Source organism: Oryza sativa, chromosome 1, assembly GCF_034140825.1.
Source record: "Oryza sativa Japonica Group chromosome 1, ASM3414082v1".
NCBI classification, from domain to species: Eukaryota; Viridiplantae; Streptophyta; class Magnoliopsida; order Poales; family Poaceae; genus Oryza; species Oryza sativa.
The window spans coordinates 12593576-12613338 of record NC_089035.1 but is presented as its reverse complement, the minus strand read 5'-3'; the positions used below and the strand labels follow the sequence as shown (position 1 = coordinate 12613338).

Here is a 19763-nt window from a genome sequence, read left to right as displayed (position 1 = left end):
TAGGTGCAAACAAAGCCTTCATCAACCAACCACACTTGCCCTGGCCGTACAACACACAGTGCAAGTGCGTGTCATGCATTATTAATTTTACATTATCATCATATATATGACGTATATTACATGGTCAGCAAGGGTATAGCTTAGCTCGCGGCGACCTCACCGCCGGCGCCGGGGAAGACGGTCTCGATCATCCTCCCGGCGGAGGACGACGACGACGACGAGGACGGGTTGACGGCGCTGCAGTTGAGCCGGATCTCCCCCCGGGCGCCGGTGAGCACGTCGATGTTGCCCATCTTGATCATGGCGGCGACGAACTTCTCCTTCCACAGCGTCTCGTTGGCGGCGAAGGCGTCGACGAAGGGGAGGAGCGTGGCGTTGCGGATGAGCTGGTCGTCGGAGAAGTGGAGGCCCAGGTTGAGCGGCAGCAGCTTGTAGTAGTTGTTGTCCAGCGTCGCCGGCGTGCTCACGTCGATCTCCGTCGTGATCGGCGTGAACCGCCCCGTCGTCGGCGGGCACAGCGCCTCCAGCAGCGCCTGGTACGCCGGGCTAATCGTCCCATTCGCCTACACCGGGAAAAATCATCACCACACGTATACTATCAGTAGAGATATGTATGTATGTATGTGTGTGTATATATATATATATATATATATATATGTATATGTATGTATGTATGTGTGTCTATATATATATATATATATATATATATATATATATATATATATATATATATATATATATATATATATATATATATATATATATATATATATATATATATATATATATATATATATATATATATATATATATATATATATATATATATATATATATATATATATATTTTCTTGCGTACTCCCTCCGTCCTAAAAGAAATAAACCCTATAGATAAATCTGGACACAGAGGGTTTGATTTTTTTTCGGAGGGTATATCATATCATCTTAAATAGTTATAACTTGCTTTTAGTCTATTGATTAAATTTAAACTGTATGCTCATAAAGTGTTATATACTATATTATTAGTCTTCTAAAAAATAATAATCGTTTTGGCGTCATGAAAAACAAGGGCAATCATTTAATGCAGAAGTTTTCTTTTCTCACGTACCAAACGTTCACGGTTCTTGAAGAGGAAGGAGGCGCAGTGCGAGCGGCCGATGGTGTGGGAGCCGGAGAGGATGACCATCTCCTCGGCGGTCAGGTTCCTGAGCTTGAAGCCGTCGACGAGCTGCGTCGCCGTGAGGTTTGGCCCGGGGAGCGTGAAGGCGTCGGTGTCGATGGAGACGTTGCCGTCGCGGCGGCCGGCGGGGACCTGGTAGAAGGAGTTGCCGGTGAGGTTGACGCTGTCGCGGGCGGCGAAGGCGAGGATGTCGGCGCAGGAGACGGTGCGCGGGCACGCCGCCTCGACGGCGGCCTTGGCGGCGTCGATCACCTCGAAACCCCGGAGGCTGGGGTTGTTCGGCGCCGCGTCGCGCTCCGCCGTGCCGTTCGGCGAGAAGATCAGCACTGATGCATCACACCCCTAACCAATGACGACATAAATAAACTTTTTTTAAATTAATAATTAAATAAGAGTTTTTTGGAAATGAATAAAATAAGATTTTGAAGGTAGTAACTATAAATATGGGAATAACTATATATATATAACTTTCAGATATGTTCACTTTGATGCCATTTTCAATCTTACCAAATTTTGGTAAAGTTGCTAAAAAAGTAGCTACATTTAGTTTGCTGTCAAATTTTGGTAACTATGCCAAAATTTTGGCATTGTCAAAATTTGGTAAGGTTTTTTTTGGCATCAAAGTGAACAGGCCCTTCATATTGTCTAAAAAGATAGGTAAATACTCCTGATTAACATGTTACATGTATATGCATGAGTCTATATATTCGACGCAGATATAATAGTAAGTACGGAAAACTCAAATCATCCCTAGTAGTGCTAAGTTAGTAATAAATTATAATATATTGTTACACCTTCATCTCAGCATAGTAGTTAAGATTTTCTTTTGCAAATGGAAGATCCCCTATCTCCCATCCATAATTAGGGACTTGGAAGATAGAATTATTAGATCTAGATGAAAGATGGCAAACGCATGCTTTGAGTTAAGGCCGATAAATATTTCTTCCTTTCTCAACGTGATCAATGGCATATATGTATGCATGGTATTACCCCATCTCTATATGCAAAGTTATAAACGAATATATACCATGTCTGATTGTTCGTAGTAAGTACTCGTGATCCTCAAATGTTGGTCAATCTAGATATAGATAAGCAAACAAAGTACGACAGCAGCCGTCCATCCAATTAATTAATCCGTTCACATATTGATGTATCTATAGCTACCCCATTAAACCGGGGAAACATCAATTCGTGTGCTCTTTGCACGTAGCAGGGTCCCGGGGTCCCGGCTAAGTATGCAAGTGGAATTAAATCAACTGTGAAATCACTTATAATACAAATAAATGGGTTGGTTATCCATTTGTTTGTACTATACACAGATGCAAGTGAGTAGACCCGTGAAACCACTTATAAATGAGTAGGTAAAAAACATTAATATAGGGACTACCTATACATTTGTCGACAAATTTTTCCCAAAATTACACTACGATTGTACTGTAATTACATCTGTCAAATTTTTAGGGAAAAATTTATCGACAAATATATAGCAAAATCGTCCCTCCGTCTAAAAAAATAAATCTATGATTGGATGTGACATATTATAATACAATGAATCTGGACAGAGATATGTCCAAATTCATAATACTAAGAGTATCACATCTAGTACTATATTGGTTTTCATGGGATGGAGGAAGTATGCCATACAAGTTGAAGAAGACCTTGACATATCATGTTTGCGAACTCGGCATATCATATGCACAGCATCTAAAGGTACAACATCACTGCTAAATTAATTAGATAGCTGTTGATTAGGCCTATGTTATGTGTCTGTGATGTGTAAATTTGTAACTGTGTACGGCGGTAATCACTATCTAGTTTGGAACAGCCAAGAAATTAAACCAGTCTCTAAAATGTTCTCGAAACCATATTTCACATATATTACCAACCTTTCAAGAGGAAACTTAACTCCATATTCCTTTTTTTTTAAGCTGGAACTTAACTTCATTTTTTAATATGAAACTGGCAGACGACAAAAAAAAAGAGATAAAAACTAGAAATTTATATTTTCCATTGTGAATAATATTATCATTCTTCAAAAAGTATAGGGAGGTATCATATGTTTTCTGGTGCAAAATGGTACCTCAAAGTATTAGTACCTCGTGGTATCATTTTTAATTCGTACAAAATTGAAGTACCTTAAAGTATTATGTTAAGAACCGTAATTTTTCTTTCTTTACCATTTGTTTTTTCTTGAAACATCTCGTTTTTGCTAACTATGTCACAAGCAAAGTAGACTTTGGTCTCGAAACTTTCTATGATTGTCTCACAATACGTATCAACCTCCCTACATATGGGAAATTGTTTTTTATTTCTTAGAACTTTTAAATGAAAAATATTTCAAGGTTCCAGCAAGTTAAGCTAGCATGTGATTTCAACCACATATTTTCACCTGTTTGATTAGCTAGAATGGCCGAGCAATCACCATCGACCTAGGACAAACATTATTTTCAAGTAATTCTGGTACAATTAGCTAGTACTCTTTGATACAAAAATGGATATTCGGAATCTACAATCTCTTTTTCAAAATGGAGAAATATAATCGATCTATCACTGTCCAACTGGCAGCATTCATACTGCTTCCATGAAAGGTCTATGTATCTTGAAATCCAGAAATCGTGTACAACACACACTTGGGCTTCCCAAAGCATCGATCTTCATACGAGTATCCTTGCTACCGTTCAAACGAATTGTCACCGTACATTCTCCGGCGGTTCACATTGATTAGGTAACAATTATTTTTTGATGCAATTAATAAAACTGATTTATGGATTTTTTTTCTACGGTGCAGTGTATAAGGGTGTGTTTGGTTCAGGATCATACATGGATAGGATATGACCATCTATATTTTGTTGGATATGGTGATCCAATTTTTTGTTTGGTTCGTATGTATATGGCGATCCAATTTCTTATTTGGTTGGAGGGATATAGCATGTATGAGAAAAGACAAAAGTTAGTGGGACCCATTTGTTATATATATTTTTATCAAAATATAATCATCCGACATCTTATTTTAAAGATATAATTGTAACAAATGTAATGATGTAATCAAATCATAAATTAGGTAAACGATTTGGGAGAAAAAAATCATTTGGAGCTTGCTTAACAGAAAATCAAACAAACCACAACCAATCAGAATAGGACACGTCACCCATACCAAAATTGAATGGCTTCATCCAGCCAAATCGCACTCATCCAGCACATTGAGGGAATATTCCCTATTTCAGGCTGCCCCATCCACCCTTCTCTCCAATCAAACACCACAAAAAATCGGGCTGCCATCTCCCATCCAGAACTCATCCACCCAACCAAACACACCCTAACTGGCGGCTGCCGCCCCTTCGAGGCGAGTAGCTAGATTTGTCCTTCTCTTTCTTGTTAATTTTTAGGAAAAATCCTCTCTTCCAACATCTATATAACAAATCTGTTTTATTATGACCAATGAGCATCCTTTCATTTTATATTATAAACCGTCTTATAAGTCCGTGCTAAGTCAGTCTTCTTTTAAGCTTGACCAAATTAAGTTCATGAAAAAATGTAATAGTATTATTTTTAACACATGACAAGCAAACTATTAAAATATATATTAAATAATAAATTTAATAAAACTAATTTAGCATTTTCAGTGTTACTGTATTTTTTTTCTTATGAACTTAGTTGAACTTAAATAAATCTAACTCAGAACAAACACAAAGAAAACAGAGGGAATACTACATATGGACTGCTACCTAACTCCATCGACCAAGGATGCATCAATTTAGGTACAGATGATCGACCAGAATAGAAGCTATGTAATAAACACGGAAACACGGAGCGGTCCATTAGCACGTGATTAATTAAGTATCTGCTAATTTTTTTTCAAAAATAGATTAATTTAATTTTTTAAAGCAACTTTCGTATAGAAACTTTTTAAAAAATATGTACTGTTTAGCAGTTTAAAAAGCGTGCGTGTGGAAAACGAGGGAGATGGGTTGGAAAAAAGGGGATGTAAACAAGCATGCATATATGTATGTTTCCGTTCCTTTTTATATCAAAGCTAATAAAAGTTAATTCCCTGCAGTTTTCTTTACTGTAAACCTTTTCGTCCTAATTATCAGTTCAAAGCAAATTAAGGTTTAGTTGCTGTTAATTAACTAAGCAAGCTGCAGCTTTATTTTACATGTACGAGTTGGAGAGAGACGAACCCTGACGAAGCAGTCGTGGAAATGGAGGCGGATGAGGCCGGCGGCGAGGCCGGAGTTGTTGGCGACGGCGGCCACGACGGCCTGCCGGACCAGCGCCTCGGCGGTGGGGCAGCTCGTGTTGTAGAACCCCACCTGCAGCTGCGCCCGGCTCGCCGCCGGCAGCGAGCACGCCAGCGCCGCCGCCAGCAGCATCAGCCCGGCCAGCCACTTGCTGCAGCTCGCCATGGATTACAACCAAGGTTAATTAGAGTAAGCTAGCTACCACTTGTGCAGCTGTGAGAGAGAGATTATATTGCTCGAAATGGTAGCCATTATCACCGGCATTTATAGAGAGGTTGGCTGCAGTATCTGCTTACTTAGCTCTCCTGTTGATCACGATTAATTCAAAATCCTAGTGATAATTAATTGATTTTGTCATTGAAAAGCGTCAGAGAGAAAGGTCGTAGCTAGCTAGCTACTACTCTTCAAATTTACTAATCATTTTAGCTTTGTCTAAGTCAAATGTTCTAACTTTAATCTTCAATATTAAAAATTTATATAGTTTAGCAACTTATGAACTATTATGAAATCATAGTGTAGTATATATTATGAAATCATTTCTTATTGTAAATCTAAAACCAAAGATGTAAACTATTTTTATTATAAGAAAATGGTAAATCTGAAAAATATAAATCTTATGACATTATAAATTAATTTGTAGGAACTACTAGTCAAAGTTACGTATGTGTGACTTAGAATAATCGTGAAACAATGGGCCTATTTGGGAGAACTTCTAATTATCGTAGTTTCTCCCGTAATCTCTAGCTCTCCCAAATAGTCTATGATTGCTACACAGATTCTAAGAATCTGTAGCTGTAAAATTCAAAAAACGAACTAGAACCTAGAAGCTGAAAAACACAGCTACTCTAAATTCCCAAAAGCTAGCTACCAACCATTAGATTCTCAGAATTTTAAGCTCCCCTAAATACGGCCAATAACTGATTTGAAACAGAGTGAATCGCTTAGAGCAGGTACAATAGCAGTCCATAAGCCAGTTATAAACATATTTTAAAGAGATAAATTAAAAGAAGAGAGAGAAGAGCAGCGGGTTACAGATATGTAGCTAGCTGCACCACGGACTTCAAGACGTAATGTGTGTATGACAGGTGAGACCAGGTATTAATAGTATAGTAAGCAACTATTGTATGAATTGACTATTATATTAGCTATAAATGATTTGGAGCTAGTAGTGGGCTATACTATTAAATACTTGCTCATAGCTGGCCCCTTGAAATATGTAAATAATTAACCAATCATACGGAGCACTTCATACTACTCCCTCCGTTTTAAAATGTTTGACACCGCGTTGATTTTTTAGCGCATGTTTGACCGTTCGTCTTATTAAAAAAAATTTGTGAAATATGTAAAACTATATGTGTACATAAAAGTGTATTTAACAATGAATCAAATGATATGAAAAGAATAAATAATTACCTAAATTTTTTTAATAAGACGAATGGTCAAACACGTACTTAAAAAGTCAACGGTGCCAAATTTCTCGAAACGGATGGAGTACTTATATATAAGATGGTACGGATCGAGAGGATGGGCAATTTGGCACCTCATGTGTTCTCACTGCACACTGTAGGAAAGCGAATTCGTGAAGCCAACCGACGAACCGCAGCGTGTTGGTCGGGTCAGATCAGTGTTAAGTTTGCTGGACACGTCAGTGGCAGATACTCACGGACTTATGACTGTACGCAGGTACCTGCACTACTTACAAAATCGATTTTTTTTCTTACGATTTTAACACGTGGGTGGATGGCCCGTCTTCATTCAGATGTCTAAAAAATCAAACTTTTACATGTGGATAAAACATCCGCATGTAAAAATTAGATTTTTGAATGCAAGCACAAAAGCCATCCAACCGTGAAAAAAAAATCGAAAAAAAAAATCTAAAAATCGAAACCCTAACCCTAGAAACCAGAGGCCACTGCTGCCAATCTGGTCTTCGCCCCTCTCATTACTGCAGCCGGCGGATCCACACACATGGGTGGGGGGGCGGGGGGGGGGGGGGAGGTGACAGGATCCGCATATGAGAAGAGGGAACGCCAGACCCACTCCTCCTGTCGCCACCACCGGAAGGATCCCTCTCGCCTGACCCCGCCGTCCTCACCTACCGCTGTCCTCATCCAAGCCCACTGCCGTCGCCTGAGCACGCCGTCACTGCCCGAGCCCGCAGTCACTGCCGCTCTCACTGGAGCCCACCTCCCTCTCCCGATGTCGCTTTGTTGCGAGAGTGGGAGAAGAACTTCAGAATGAGAGGGAGCGGGAGAAGTGGGGAGTGGAGTGATAGAAGTTGGAGAGTAGTTAGTGGGACTTTGTGGGAGGAGCGAGAGGAGGGGAGAAAAGTATGGGGGAGAGAGGGGGTATTTTCATACGCAGTCTTTGAACCTTGCTAGGGGATCCAGTTTTGTATGTAGTAGTAGTTATGATCCACCTAACCTAAAGCGTATCTCATCCGGCAAAATTGATTATGTACTAGTGATGGTTATTTTAGGGTCTATTTTTTTCTATTACTACCTCCGATTATTAGTGTCACTTTTTAAAAGTATGGTTTGGCTAAAATTTAACGTTCTATAAATGCCAGCCGTGTTTATACCGTTTATTTTTAAACTATTTATTTGTCTTAAATATATAGCATTTAATTTATCACTATAAACAAATTAAATCATCGACCAGCCTTTTGTCCGAAAAGAAAGTGAATGTTAGGTCATTCATTGTCGATGTATAATAATAAATACTCCCTCCGTCCCAAATTATAGGGCACCCTTTTTAAGGAAAATCAAACTCGGTAGCTTTTGGCTAATAATCATACTAAGTATATATATATATATACTAATTTTTTTGAGCATATTTTTTTTAGCATAATATCTATACTAAGTATTATGTATGCTATATCACTGGATTCATATTTTGAAGTATTTTCATGTGATGCTAATTCCATATTTGTTAGGATCATATAATGAAATAAAATACTGGTTAAAGTATGTTATTAAAAACCGTGCAAAAATAATACTCCCTCTGTTCCATAATATAAGACACAACTATTTTTTTAGTTCCATAATATAAGGCATATATACATACATACAATTAATTAGCACCTCCTCTCCATTAAATTATTACTTTTTAAAATCATCTACTCTCAAGATCTCTAATTCTATTATATGCATGCATTATATTATTATGGTGATCCAAACTAGGAGATGATAATAAGTGTTTCTTAGTCTTTATAATAAGGGTGGTTGTGCCTTATATTTTATAACGAAGGGAGTATAAACCTTATAATTTGGGAGAGATGGAGTATTGCGGAGAAAATGCCAAGTTAAAGTAAAATGACATACAGCTTTTTCTGATCCGTATTGTGAAAGAAGCAGATGCAAGGTTCCTTGTTCCCATGACGTGTCGTTGAGGGACGACCATGCAACCACCTTAAGTTCACAGTTAGAGCCCCCTAATAAATAAATATCTTTTCCTCATGAAGCGATCAATTTCCCAAAATTATTTTGCGGCTATATATATATGTGGTTATAAGTTCTTATCAAAGAGAAAATGAAGCCTAGGGAATATCCACTTTTGCTTACAGGCATATATATGCATGTATATATAGTCGGGAACATTGATTGTTGTTTCTACACCTCGATCGTTCCCATTTCAATGTAGAAATAGTTTATGATGGTTTTTTTTGTACCCTATACCTAAAGTTCGTTTTATTAAGCTAGCACTCTACTGTAAACTCGAGCAGGATTCCATCTCGTTGAAGTTCCGAAGACAAGTAGGAAAAGTTCTCATGTTCTAAAGAAGCCTTAATCAATTCCTCATTAACAAGTATCGTCTTTATTTTTTTTTCAAAGGACTATTATACTCACTTCTAAATTCTGAAAATGGGAAATAAGGTCGTATACGCTAGCTCAGGTCGTATTGCCTTACTGCATGCTGAATTGTTATCTCACTGTCAATATCTTTGTTTACGGTTTCTCTTTTTCTTGTTTCAATAGTTGCTAGCTTGTTCTATTTGCTCTCCTACCTATATTGATTCTTTTGTAATTTGTAGGATATAGGTTTCTTTTCAGTGCATGAAAATTAAGGTACAATGTAACCCTGCCAATAATATATTATCTTAAAAGTACTCTTCTGTATAAACTCTGAAGTTGTAGGATTCTCATAGAAATTTGCATTCCTAAGAGAATCGAGAAAAATCTTGGTTTTTAAAGAAGTTTTTTTTAATCTCAATGTATTTTGTGGAATGTTTTATGAAGGACTATGGCTGAGTTCTTTCCCCAACTTTCCCAACTCACATATCTCGTTTTCTACGCGTACTCTTCTTAAACTACTAAACGGTGTGTTTTTTGAAAAAAAATTCTATACAAAAGTTGCTTTAAAAAACATATTAATCTTTTTAAAAAAAAAATAGTAAACACTTAATTAATCATTAGAAAATGCATCACTCTATTTTGTGTGCACGGGAGGTGAGCCTATATATAGTAAATGCGTATTTTATACTCACCCCTGAATTTTGAAAATGGAAAGAAAGTGGTATACTTTCTGCAGGTCGTAGATTAATATTAATTCTGCAATAGTTGTCCTTGTGATATTTGTTTTGACCCAACAATCAATCCATTGTCTTATTGAATTAGAAATTAAACAGTACGCTAGCTTAGGTTGTGTTTAATTAGTTTCACGTCAAAATTAAAAGTTTGAAGAAATTGGAACGATTTTTATAGAAAAGTTGAAAGTTTGTTTGTATAGGAAAATTCGATGCGATAAAAAAAATTAAAAGTTAAAAAAAAAGTTAGAATCTACAGTGTTCGTTTGGACGTTTTCGCTGGGAAAACGTCCAAACGAACGCAGCCAGGACGACTGTGCTAATTTTCTTCGTTTCCGTACGTTGCCAGCTGGTACTAGTTTTCTTGAGTTAGCCGTTTCCTCTGCTCCTTCACTGTTTCTTCCATTCAATCGTTTGTCATATGTTTGCTCTCCTGCTCATGTCAACTTCTGTGCAGTTTTCTCCAGTTAGGTCTTTTTAGACTTTAGTGTCACTTAAATTTTAATCTCCATACGAAAATAATATATACTCGAGCTAGTTATCAAATACTTGACGTTTAGCCATGATTCTTAAAAACTTTGACAATTAATTCTACACTAGAACATGTTTATAAAATCTAATACTATGTTCAATTTATTATAAAAATAGTTTTCAAAGTAAATGTACACATACCATTTTTTAAACTAAGCATCTAATCAATAAATTATTTATAGTCAATGTTTTAAAAGGTTGAGTAAATCTTATCCTAAATATAAAATATTTTTGACCTGAGAAGTATTATTTTTTTATAAAAAAAGGTATGAAATTCCCTTATTCTAAATGGGGCCTTGGTAGATTACGATGTGTTCGTAGTGTTCCATCATCCATCATGGTGTTGTTCTTCTTAGATGAAATATCGGTGAAAGCTTATGGACAATCTACTTATTTATATAGGAGTGGATTAAATATCTATGTATTAGATTATTAAGAAAATATTGAAAGTAAGCATATAACGTTTGTTATGGAGGCTAGAAATTTTCACATTAATCAGATAAAAATTAAAATTACAGTTGAAGTAGAAGTGCAATTTAGAAATAACTAAAACTCAAAATAAAAAATAAGGAATATTAAAATAACAGTACACATATTACAGCATGAGATTAATTAAAATTTAGAAAAAAAATCTAAAATTAGAAAACCAAAGTGTCGACGTTTGATGTCACGATTCCAGTATTTGCATGTTATGGGGATCGTCGGTGCTAGGATATACGCGAGACTGAGGTAAAAGAAACGGAGGCGAGGATTTTTATACAGGTTCGGGCCCCTGAATTGTCAGGTAATAACCCTACATCCTGTTGGCCAAAACCGGTATTGCTCTTATTCACCATAATCACACCAGTACAATATTTAGGTAGCCTATCTAACTGTTGTCGACATGGCGGTCTGAAGGTCTGACTCGTAGTCGACAATAGGGTAATCTTCCTCCTCGAATCCGTGCCCGGCGAGATCAGAGATAGCGCTTTCGTCTCTCTTGACAGTATCCGGAGACACCGTAGGGGACTAGCCGTGCTTATCCCTGAAGTCGATAGCCGACGTCTTGTCTTGGCGTATGTTGGCTTCTGTTGTTCCGTAGATTGTGGTGGGTGTTGATTGAGATGGTCGTGTCTCCTCTCCTCCTAGGGGGTCTTGTATTTATACCCATAAGTGTCCCCTTGTCCAAGTAGAACTAGGGAAACCAATATGGATACAATCCGAGTAGTCCTTGTCGTTTCCATGTAGAACTCTGGTTGTCTTTCCTTATCCGGAACTCCTCCTATATCCGTAGGTTGTTTCCGTATAGGACATGGTACGTGGTGGGTCCTGCCGAGATTTAGTCAAATACTATTAGGTATGTGGTATCTATAACCCTGACACAAAGTACAAGTTCAAGTAAAAATAAAATTATACATAACTAAAAGTCGGTATAAAATATTCATATTAATCGAAGGTAAAGGAAAATAGAGTTCAAGTAAAAATATAATTTAGAAATAACATAATTTTATACTAAAAATAAAGAATATTAAAAAAACAGTCCATCTAGAATACGATATGCGGTTAATTAAAATTTAGAATAAAAATAAGTTCCAAAATTAGAAAAATAAAAATGGAAGTTCAAGTAGTAATAAAATTTAGAAATAACTAAAATTTAAATTTAAAAATAAGGAATATCGAAAGAAAATACTATCTGGAACACTACATGAGATTAATTAAAATCCAGAATAAAAAATAAAATAAATTCTAATATATTATTAAGAGGGCAAGTCGAGTGATGGGCCGTAGAGTAGGATGGTTTCATTTGACGAGACTTCTAAACAAAATAAAAAGAGAACCTGGTTTTTAAAGGTTTAAGTAAGATGAATAGAAGTTGTGGCGGGTACACAAGCAATAAATGGGATGTAAAGAATTAAAGTATAGGAGAACGACTCCGTTTTTAAGATAGTAGATATATAAAATTGAAAATACAATGATAATAAGGTTCAATATTTCCAAATCCTAAGACAAAGAGATGAATATTTAATATTTTTTAAAGAAAATTACGTGTAGAAATAATTCCATAATTTTATATATATGGGTGTTAGCGTGCATGGGGCACCCTGCTTGTTATATGTTACTCAACCTAACAAAATGTTTAGAATTGGTGGTCTAAACAATGGTGACGTAGAAAGTTTCTGAGAAACTGTATTTTTAAAAGCGTGCCGTTAATAATTTGTGGAGATAATGGACTGATAAGCTGAAAGGAACATGGTTGCATCAAGCGTTACAAACTAAATGACACGTACTGCAAATAACTCGCATACTGCATGCATGCATGTATGCAGACAAATATATAAAATTTTACATAGACACGCTTTTTTTCATACATCATAGAATTAATGTTTTGACCTTCCCGGCTTCTACATCGTCGTGACCTCGTGGGATACACACATCCTAATTAACACCAAACAGGTTGTACATCGTCGTCGATCAGCTCGACGCGACCTCGTCGACGGACATGGTGGATCCGGAGTAGTAGTGGTACGACGTCTCCATCCCGGCGGCGGAGGAGGATGACCGGTTGTTGACGACGCTGCAGTTGAGCCTGACCTCGCCCTGGCTGCCGGTGAGCACCTCGATGCTCCCCATCTTGACCATGGCGGCGACGAACTTCTCCTTCCACAGCGTCTCGTTCGCCGCGAAGCTGCTCACCGACGCGCCCAGCGTCGCGTTCACCCGCAGCTGGTTGTCGGAGAAGAAGAGCCCCAGGTTGAGCGGCAGCAGCTTGTAGTAGTTGTTGTCCAGCGTCGCCGGCGTGCTCACGTCGATCGCCGTCGTCGCCGTCGCCGACGCGTTCGACGGGCACAGCGCCCTCAGCAGCGCCGCGTACCCCGGGCTCAGCCCCGTGTCCACCTGCACACGATCGAACACACCGGCCGCCGCCATGTGAGCCGTACGTCAATGGCGAAATGGTCAATGGCCGCGAGGTCGCCGTCGCCGTCGCCGGCGATCGATCTATGTACGTACGATGGGGGTGGTGTTGTTCCAGATGCGGGCGAGGAAGGAGGAGCAGAAGGAGCGGCCGACGGTGTGGGCGCCGGAGAGGACGACCATCTCCTCGGCGGTGAGCGACTTGTTGGCGAAGCTGGCGACGAGCTGGGCGGCGGTGAAGGTGGGCTGGGGGAGGTTGTCGATGGCGTCCTGGGCGACGGAGACGTTGCCGTCGCGGCGGCCGGAGGGGACCTGGTAGGAGACGCCGCCGGTGAGGTTGACGCTGTCGCGGGCGGCGAACGCGACGATGTCGGCGCAGGACACCGTGCGCGCGCAGCTCTGCTCGACGGCGGCCTTGGCGGCGTCGATCACCTGGAAGCCACGGAGGCTGGGGTTGTTCGGCGCCGCGTCGCGCTCCGCCGTGTTGTTGGGCGACGTCAGCAGCACCGACGCGTCGCAACCCTGACACCCACAAAACCGGCAAGAAAGTAAATAAAAAATACTGTTGATTACTGTAAAATGGTGAGATATGAGACTTCGTTTACCTTGGTAAGAATATAATCGAATCGGTTGAGATACGCGCGGTTCATAAGAGCAATCATAATGTGACAAAAAAAAACCAGGTAACAAACATTTAATGCAAGCTTACTACCTAGTAAACATCGTGGAAAGAGATAGTAGTTACTACCCGGTATTTGTGCTATTGCCGACAACAACCAAATAAAATATAAATATTTTTACAGGATCTAGATAAAAAAGGGTTGGGATGGATATTTTTTAGGTGGACCCACTTTATTTATCACTGTACTCATATAAGCATGTGAGAATTGTTACCGCTTACTACCTCTAGATCATAGGACCCACCTTACTAACTAGTTGGGTAATATTCATTGCGCATGTCCTAAGTTGTAAAAGTATGAAGGAATAAAAAAATAGAAAAATTTTTATATCTATTTTATTTGCAATTTAAATACCTAGTAGGCTGCAAAATAGACTAGGAAGAAAAATAAAACCCAAAATCAATTTTAAAATTTAAACTTTAGTTAGGAGTGATAAGCCAACAAGCAGATCGCTAAAAGCGAATCACCAACAAAATCTCAAAATAAATCGCATTCCTGAAATTTAGATATTTTTATCGAGAAATTAAATTCAAACAATTGTTCCTTATGCGCTCAATAATTCAAATTTCTAACCCCGGTTTTCTTGTTCCCCACATCTAGGAGAGAGATCATTTGCTCCCGATCTGTGCGCGAGGAGGACTCGCGCGCGGCGTCAAGAGGAGATCGTGTCGTACGTGCACTGCCCAAGAGTAGACGGAAACACCCGGTAGGAGTGGTCAGCGGAGGAGAGAATGATTATGTTGTGTTGGGATACGCGTAGACTATGATAGCATAAATTAAAATTTTCTATCGCGTAAATCAGGAACCATGCAAGTATTAGATCATAGATCGTTACCACTCGACGTGCTGCGCAGCAGAAGAAGACGCTGAGAAGTCGAAGGAACTCTCGCGAAGTAGCGCGCGTCGATGTAGAGGAAGTAGTCGATCGCACCGGCTCGACCTTCTCCTCCTCGTGCGTTCTCCTCGCCGTACTCCCACGCCGATCAGCACCGCAAACCAGCGGTGCCTCTACCGGTATCCACACGTACAGGGACGGAACGCCATGCGCAGATGTGCTAGCACCCGCGCGCGGCTAGGGTTTTGCTCGGGGAGGGAAGTGATGGCTAGGGTTTCTCACGTGATGCAATGCCTCCGCCGGTCACACCCCTCACGAATATATATGATCCATCACTCGGGTCTCCAAGGCCCGTAGGACTCCTATTTGGATCCCTATCCGAAATTAAGCTCATATTGGATCTCTATCCAATCCCCTTATTCCGGCCCATTAAACGTGCGACCCTGTAGGTACATATAAACTCGGTTGTAACCCGAAAACTCCTTTTCGGTCCACGCGTCAACAACGGCCCCTAGCAGAACGTATTGACCCACCGGGCATATATAAAAATCATATCGGCTGAACCTCTAGTGTATACTTGTATGAACCCCTTTGCCTCACAATATCGATTAAGCTCAAGGCTAGATATGTGCCATCCTCTAATAGCTCAATCATTCACTCGAACCTGTCGATAGATTATATAACTTGTGATTGACTCCTCAATCACCTTTGGCATGGCCATGCACTTCCATAATCTACAACATTGAGGGGCCCAGAGATATCTCTCCATAGGAGGGGCAAATCCCATCTTGATTATTCATATCCCACTACATATTTCATAGCATACCCGAAAACTACTTTTATAACTACCCAATTACGGAGTAGCGTTTAGCAGTCCCTAAGTAAGCTACTACACATGTTAGGAACCATGATAATCTTAGGTCTAAGAATTCAACACCAATACTAAATGAGATCACTGATGATACAACACATATGGCTCTTGCAGTGTCTCATGTTGGGTCTATCCAACAACATTTTCACCAACATGTGTCTATATTATTAATTTGGTATCTCTATACCATGATCCATGAGACATGATCATCAATTAATACATGTGCTGATTATCTAAACATATTTGTTCCACATATGATATTTGATCAGGGATCCTTTAGAAATAACAACACACAACATAAAGAGTCTCATGAAAGAATCACATATTCATTAACCAATAATGAGTTTATCTATTTTAAGGAACAAAGTCGGATAAATATGTAAACATAGTGTGTGATACAATCATCTCTATAATTGCCTCTAGGGCATATCACTAACATGTTGGTACGCTATTTCTTTGGAGAAAAGGTGTTTTCATGTCTTAAATTTTAGAGGTTACTAAAAAGAGATTTAGGAGTCTCAGTTTTGGATATATGCTGGCCATGCTCTAAACATATTGGAACTTTTGTTTTAAAAAAAGGCAATACCTATTAATCTTGCAAATTTATGGCTCTAAATCTTATATAATTTTTAACTAATGATATAGCCCGTTTTATTTGAAATAACCCCAAAAAAGACATAAGCATATCAAAAATCGTAAATCTAGAGGGAAAAATGTTGTAAAATCTAATTTTGGTGCATTGTGCCTTAGTGCAAGTGCTACATAATTAAGTGTGTAAGTGTTGTATATATAACTGAGTGTAAGTGCTATGTAACTGAGTGTAATTTGAAGAACACGAATATTGATGCAATATCATGTGGATGAAAAAGTGAAAGATAGAAACTCAAAAATCTATCATATTGTTAGGTTTAGTCCCACATAGGTAATTGATGATGGGGGAGCATGACTTAAAAGGTATGGACAGTTCTCACCCATCAGACTAGTCTTTTTGGTTGTGTAGGCTCAGGATTTAAAGTTGTGGTTCCGGTTGGGTCTGTGATGGAGCAGACCCAATGTGACCTGGGTGGCCCACGGTTGGTGGATCAGATTGCGCACTCTAACAAGTGAATTAGCAAAACCAAAAAAACATAGTGCAATTCTACGAAGTGGGTAATCTGTTTTGCTCACAAAAACTAGCCGTATCCCGTAGTTTATCCAGCGGTTTCCGACTTGCTGGCTTAATTAAAGGTTCAAGTTGAACACGTTTATGTCTGACGACGATGAGTTAGTTTTTTTTCTAAGAAAAGTCCAGCGAATTAGTTGGCCAGTCACTATCTCTAACTGGCATCGATCTCCTCCATATAATGATTTCTCCCAGAAATCTGTCTAGTAGTAGAATCTAGACGAGATGCCGACAATTGAGCATGGACATGAGTACAAGCAACCATATTAATTTCAGGTTGCCATGCATGGATCCACTATCTGAACAGATTCAACTATGAATAACCTGTTCCCTACCTACGATGTACATCGATCCCCATCTAAAAGAAAGACAAATCCTGATTGCATATCCAGATTCATAACTAGAATTAGATTATTCTTTGGACAGTCTGAGTACTATACAGTTCAGTTAACTATCCTAGCTAGCTGGACCATTTGCACAGTGAAATCGACCAGACAGAACATGCGTGAGATGCCATTGTCAACAATTGATTCTAATCCCTCGAAGGTCCTGCGGGCATACCTTTTTAAATCGAATTCAATATGAATGATTGTGAAAAATTTTAGAAAAAAAATGAGAATGTAAAGTAGTGACATTTATCAATCCGCTAAAAATAACTCTAATATTAATTTACACATCGGGATAAAAACAAGATAAATTCAGGCGTGAATAGTGCTAGGTATTATCAATACATTGGATTTGTCTTTTTTTTTTCTTCGATGTATGTGTAGTTTAGATGTACGATTTTGTGGAGTAATATATAAATGTTGTTAAATTGTTTTATAACAGTTTGAGTGTTGTGTTTGAATAAAGGATTAAAAATATTAAGGGTTGTTTCCGTGCCATCGAGATCTGCGTGTGAAGGACAGGAAAAGTCGAAGGAGAAAAATGCAGTGGAGAATATTGGGGTGGGCGAGCAGGTAGAAGAATAACGGAACAAATGTGTGTTGGCTGTGTCGACATCTAATGTCATTTCTAGCTATCCTGTTTATCTGGACGCTTTCTTTGACTCGACTCTTGATGAGAGCTAGCTAGCTTTCACTTTTTTTACTTTGATCTTTTCTGCTATTCGAGAGGACTTTACGCCTCTCTTGTGTATGCTGGGGTTCACTAGCTGATGACGGATTATGACTTTTCAAGATTTCGCTATCATGTTTGACAGCAAAAAAAACCTTAGTTGCATTATTGCACCTGTAGAGTTTTTCCCTAGCTATAATTTACAGTAGACTGCATTTAAAAAATCTCTAAATTAGAGATGAAAATATATAGCACCACGGAATTCTTCTTCCGCTTTCTCTGACGATCTAGTTAATTTGAATAAAAACTAAAACTAAACTTGGAAAGGAAAAGAGAAAGAAGAGGAAACATACTCTGACGAAGCAGTCGTGGAAATGGAGGCGGATGAGGCCGGCGGCGATGCCGGAGTCGTTGGCGAAGGCGTTGGTGACGGCCTGCCGGACCAGCGTCTCGGCATTGGGGCAGCTGGTGTTGTAGAACCCCACCTGCAGCTGGCCGCGGCTCGCCGCCGGCAGCTGCAGCAGGCACACGCCCAGAGCGACGGCCACCGCGGCCACCACACGCTGACCGGCCATATCTTTTTGCCAAGCAAGCTCTAACTGGCAAGCTAGTACTGTGGTGAGAGTGTGAGACCACACATTGGACAATAATGTGAGGGTTTATATAGAACTATAGTGTACTACTAGATTCCAGTGATTTTTGTATCTCATCGCACACAGTTCTCTAGGGGAGTGGGAGCATGATGAATTGAAGGAGTCTTTGGCAAAAGCTATATCAAGTGTAGCTAGGATAGTAGGATACCACCATATACAATCAACACGGCCATATGGTTGCATGTTGTTTTTGCTTTGTTTGATTTAATTTAATGTAGCTTTTTTTTCTTTTTCCCAGAGATAGAAGTATAGATTCCGTGTAATGTATGTACTTTAAAAAAGGTACATATTGTTGATTCTCTTGTAATTTAAAAAAGGTCCCTCCACAGATGATATTGTTGATTTTTAGATATACATATGACCATTTGTTTTTTTTTTGAAATATGCAAACATGCAATTTATGCTAAAAACACATTTAATAATAAACCAAGTCACACCTGCAAAATAAATGATAAATACGTAACTTTTTTTAATAAGATGAATGATTTATAAAGTTAAATAGTGTCATCTATTAAAAATATTAAAAATCAGAGAGAGTACTCTCTCCGTACTTATAGAGGAAATCGTTTAGGACAATGTTTAACTCAAACCATGGGAATATAAATCATAAATAACTCTCAAGTTATTGAGTTTGAAATATAAAAATTATATGAATACATTTGTCTTGAAAAACACTTTCATAAAAGTATACATATATCACTTTTTAATAAATATTTTTATAGAAAAAAGAAGTCAAAGTTGTGTTTTAGAGACCGTGTCGCTGTCCTAAACGACTTCTTTTATGAGTACGGAGGGAGTATATATTAGCCTTCTTTGTTCCACTGATTTAATCTTGCGAGCTAAAAATTATCCAACTGTTATTTAACTTACATGTACGTCCGCTTATAAAAGTTCCCCTTGAGGCTTCTATACAGGTAAGCACAGTGCTGGACCTAGAATTTTACCAAGCTAGCTTCCTTAATTACTACTCCCTCCATCTCATAATAAGTGCTATTGTAGGACTAAGTGTCACCTTATTCATAATTTTTCCCTCGATCCACTCTTTAGTCAAATTTATTCTCATCTTACTCTCTACGTACGTACCTTCCCACTCTTAACCCCATCCATTTAATGAGGGGCATTTATTCTTCAATGTTA

General features: G+C 38.8%; 2 protein-coding genes and 1 long non-coding RNA gene across 3 annotated transcripts; all 3 read right to left on the bottom strand.

Annotated features, from left to right (window-relative positions):
- On the bottom strand, positions 1 to 5697 carry LOC4326969 (peroxidase 1). Its single transcript, XM_015787434.3, has 3 exons — positions 5362 to 5697; positions 1109 to 1522; positions 1 to 563 (listed from the first exon to the last, which is right to left on the bottom strand). Exons 1-3 carry the CDS (start codon positions 5584 to 5586, stop codon positions 141 to 143), a joined length of 1062 nt encoding a protein of 353 aa, XP_015642920.1. The 5' UTR covers positions 5587 to 5697; the 3' UTR covers positions 1 to 140.
- A 6966-nt stretch (positions 5698 to 12663) lies between these two features.
- On the bottom strand, positions 12664 to 18609 carry LOC136351109 (peroxidase 1-like). Its single transcript, XM_015768831.3, has 3 exons — positions 18327 to 18609; positions 13466 to 13891; positions 12664 to 13351 (listed from the first exon to the last, which is right to left on the bottom strand). The coding sequence occupies exons 1-3, from the start codon at positions 18546 to 18548 to the stop codon at positions 12929 to 12931; spliced, it is 1071 nt and encodes a 356-aa protein (XP_015624317.1). The 5' UTR covers positions 18549 to 18609; the 3' UTR covers positions 12664 to 12928.
- Positions 13892 to 18319, bottom strand: LOC136354908 (uncharacterized). Its single transcript, XR_010738770.1, has 2 exons — positions 14885 to 18319; positions 13892 to 14728 (listed from the first exon to the last, which is right to left on the bottom strand). It is a non-coding gene; the product is annotated as an uncharacterized lncRNA (long non-coding RNA).
- Positions 18610 to 19763: the final 1154 nt, after the last annotated feature.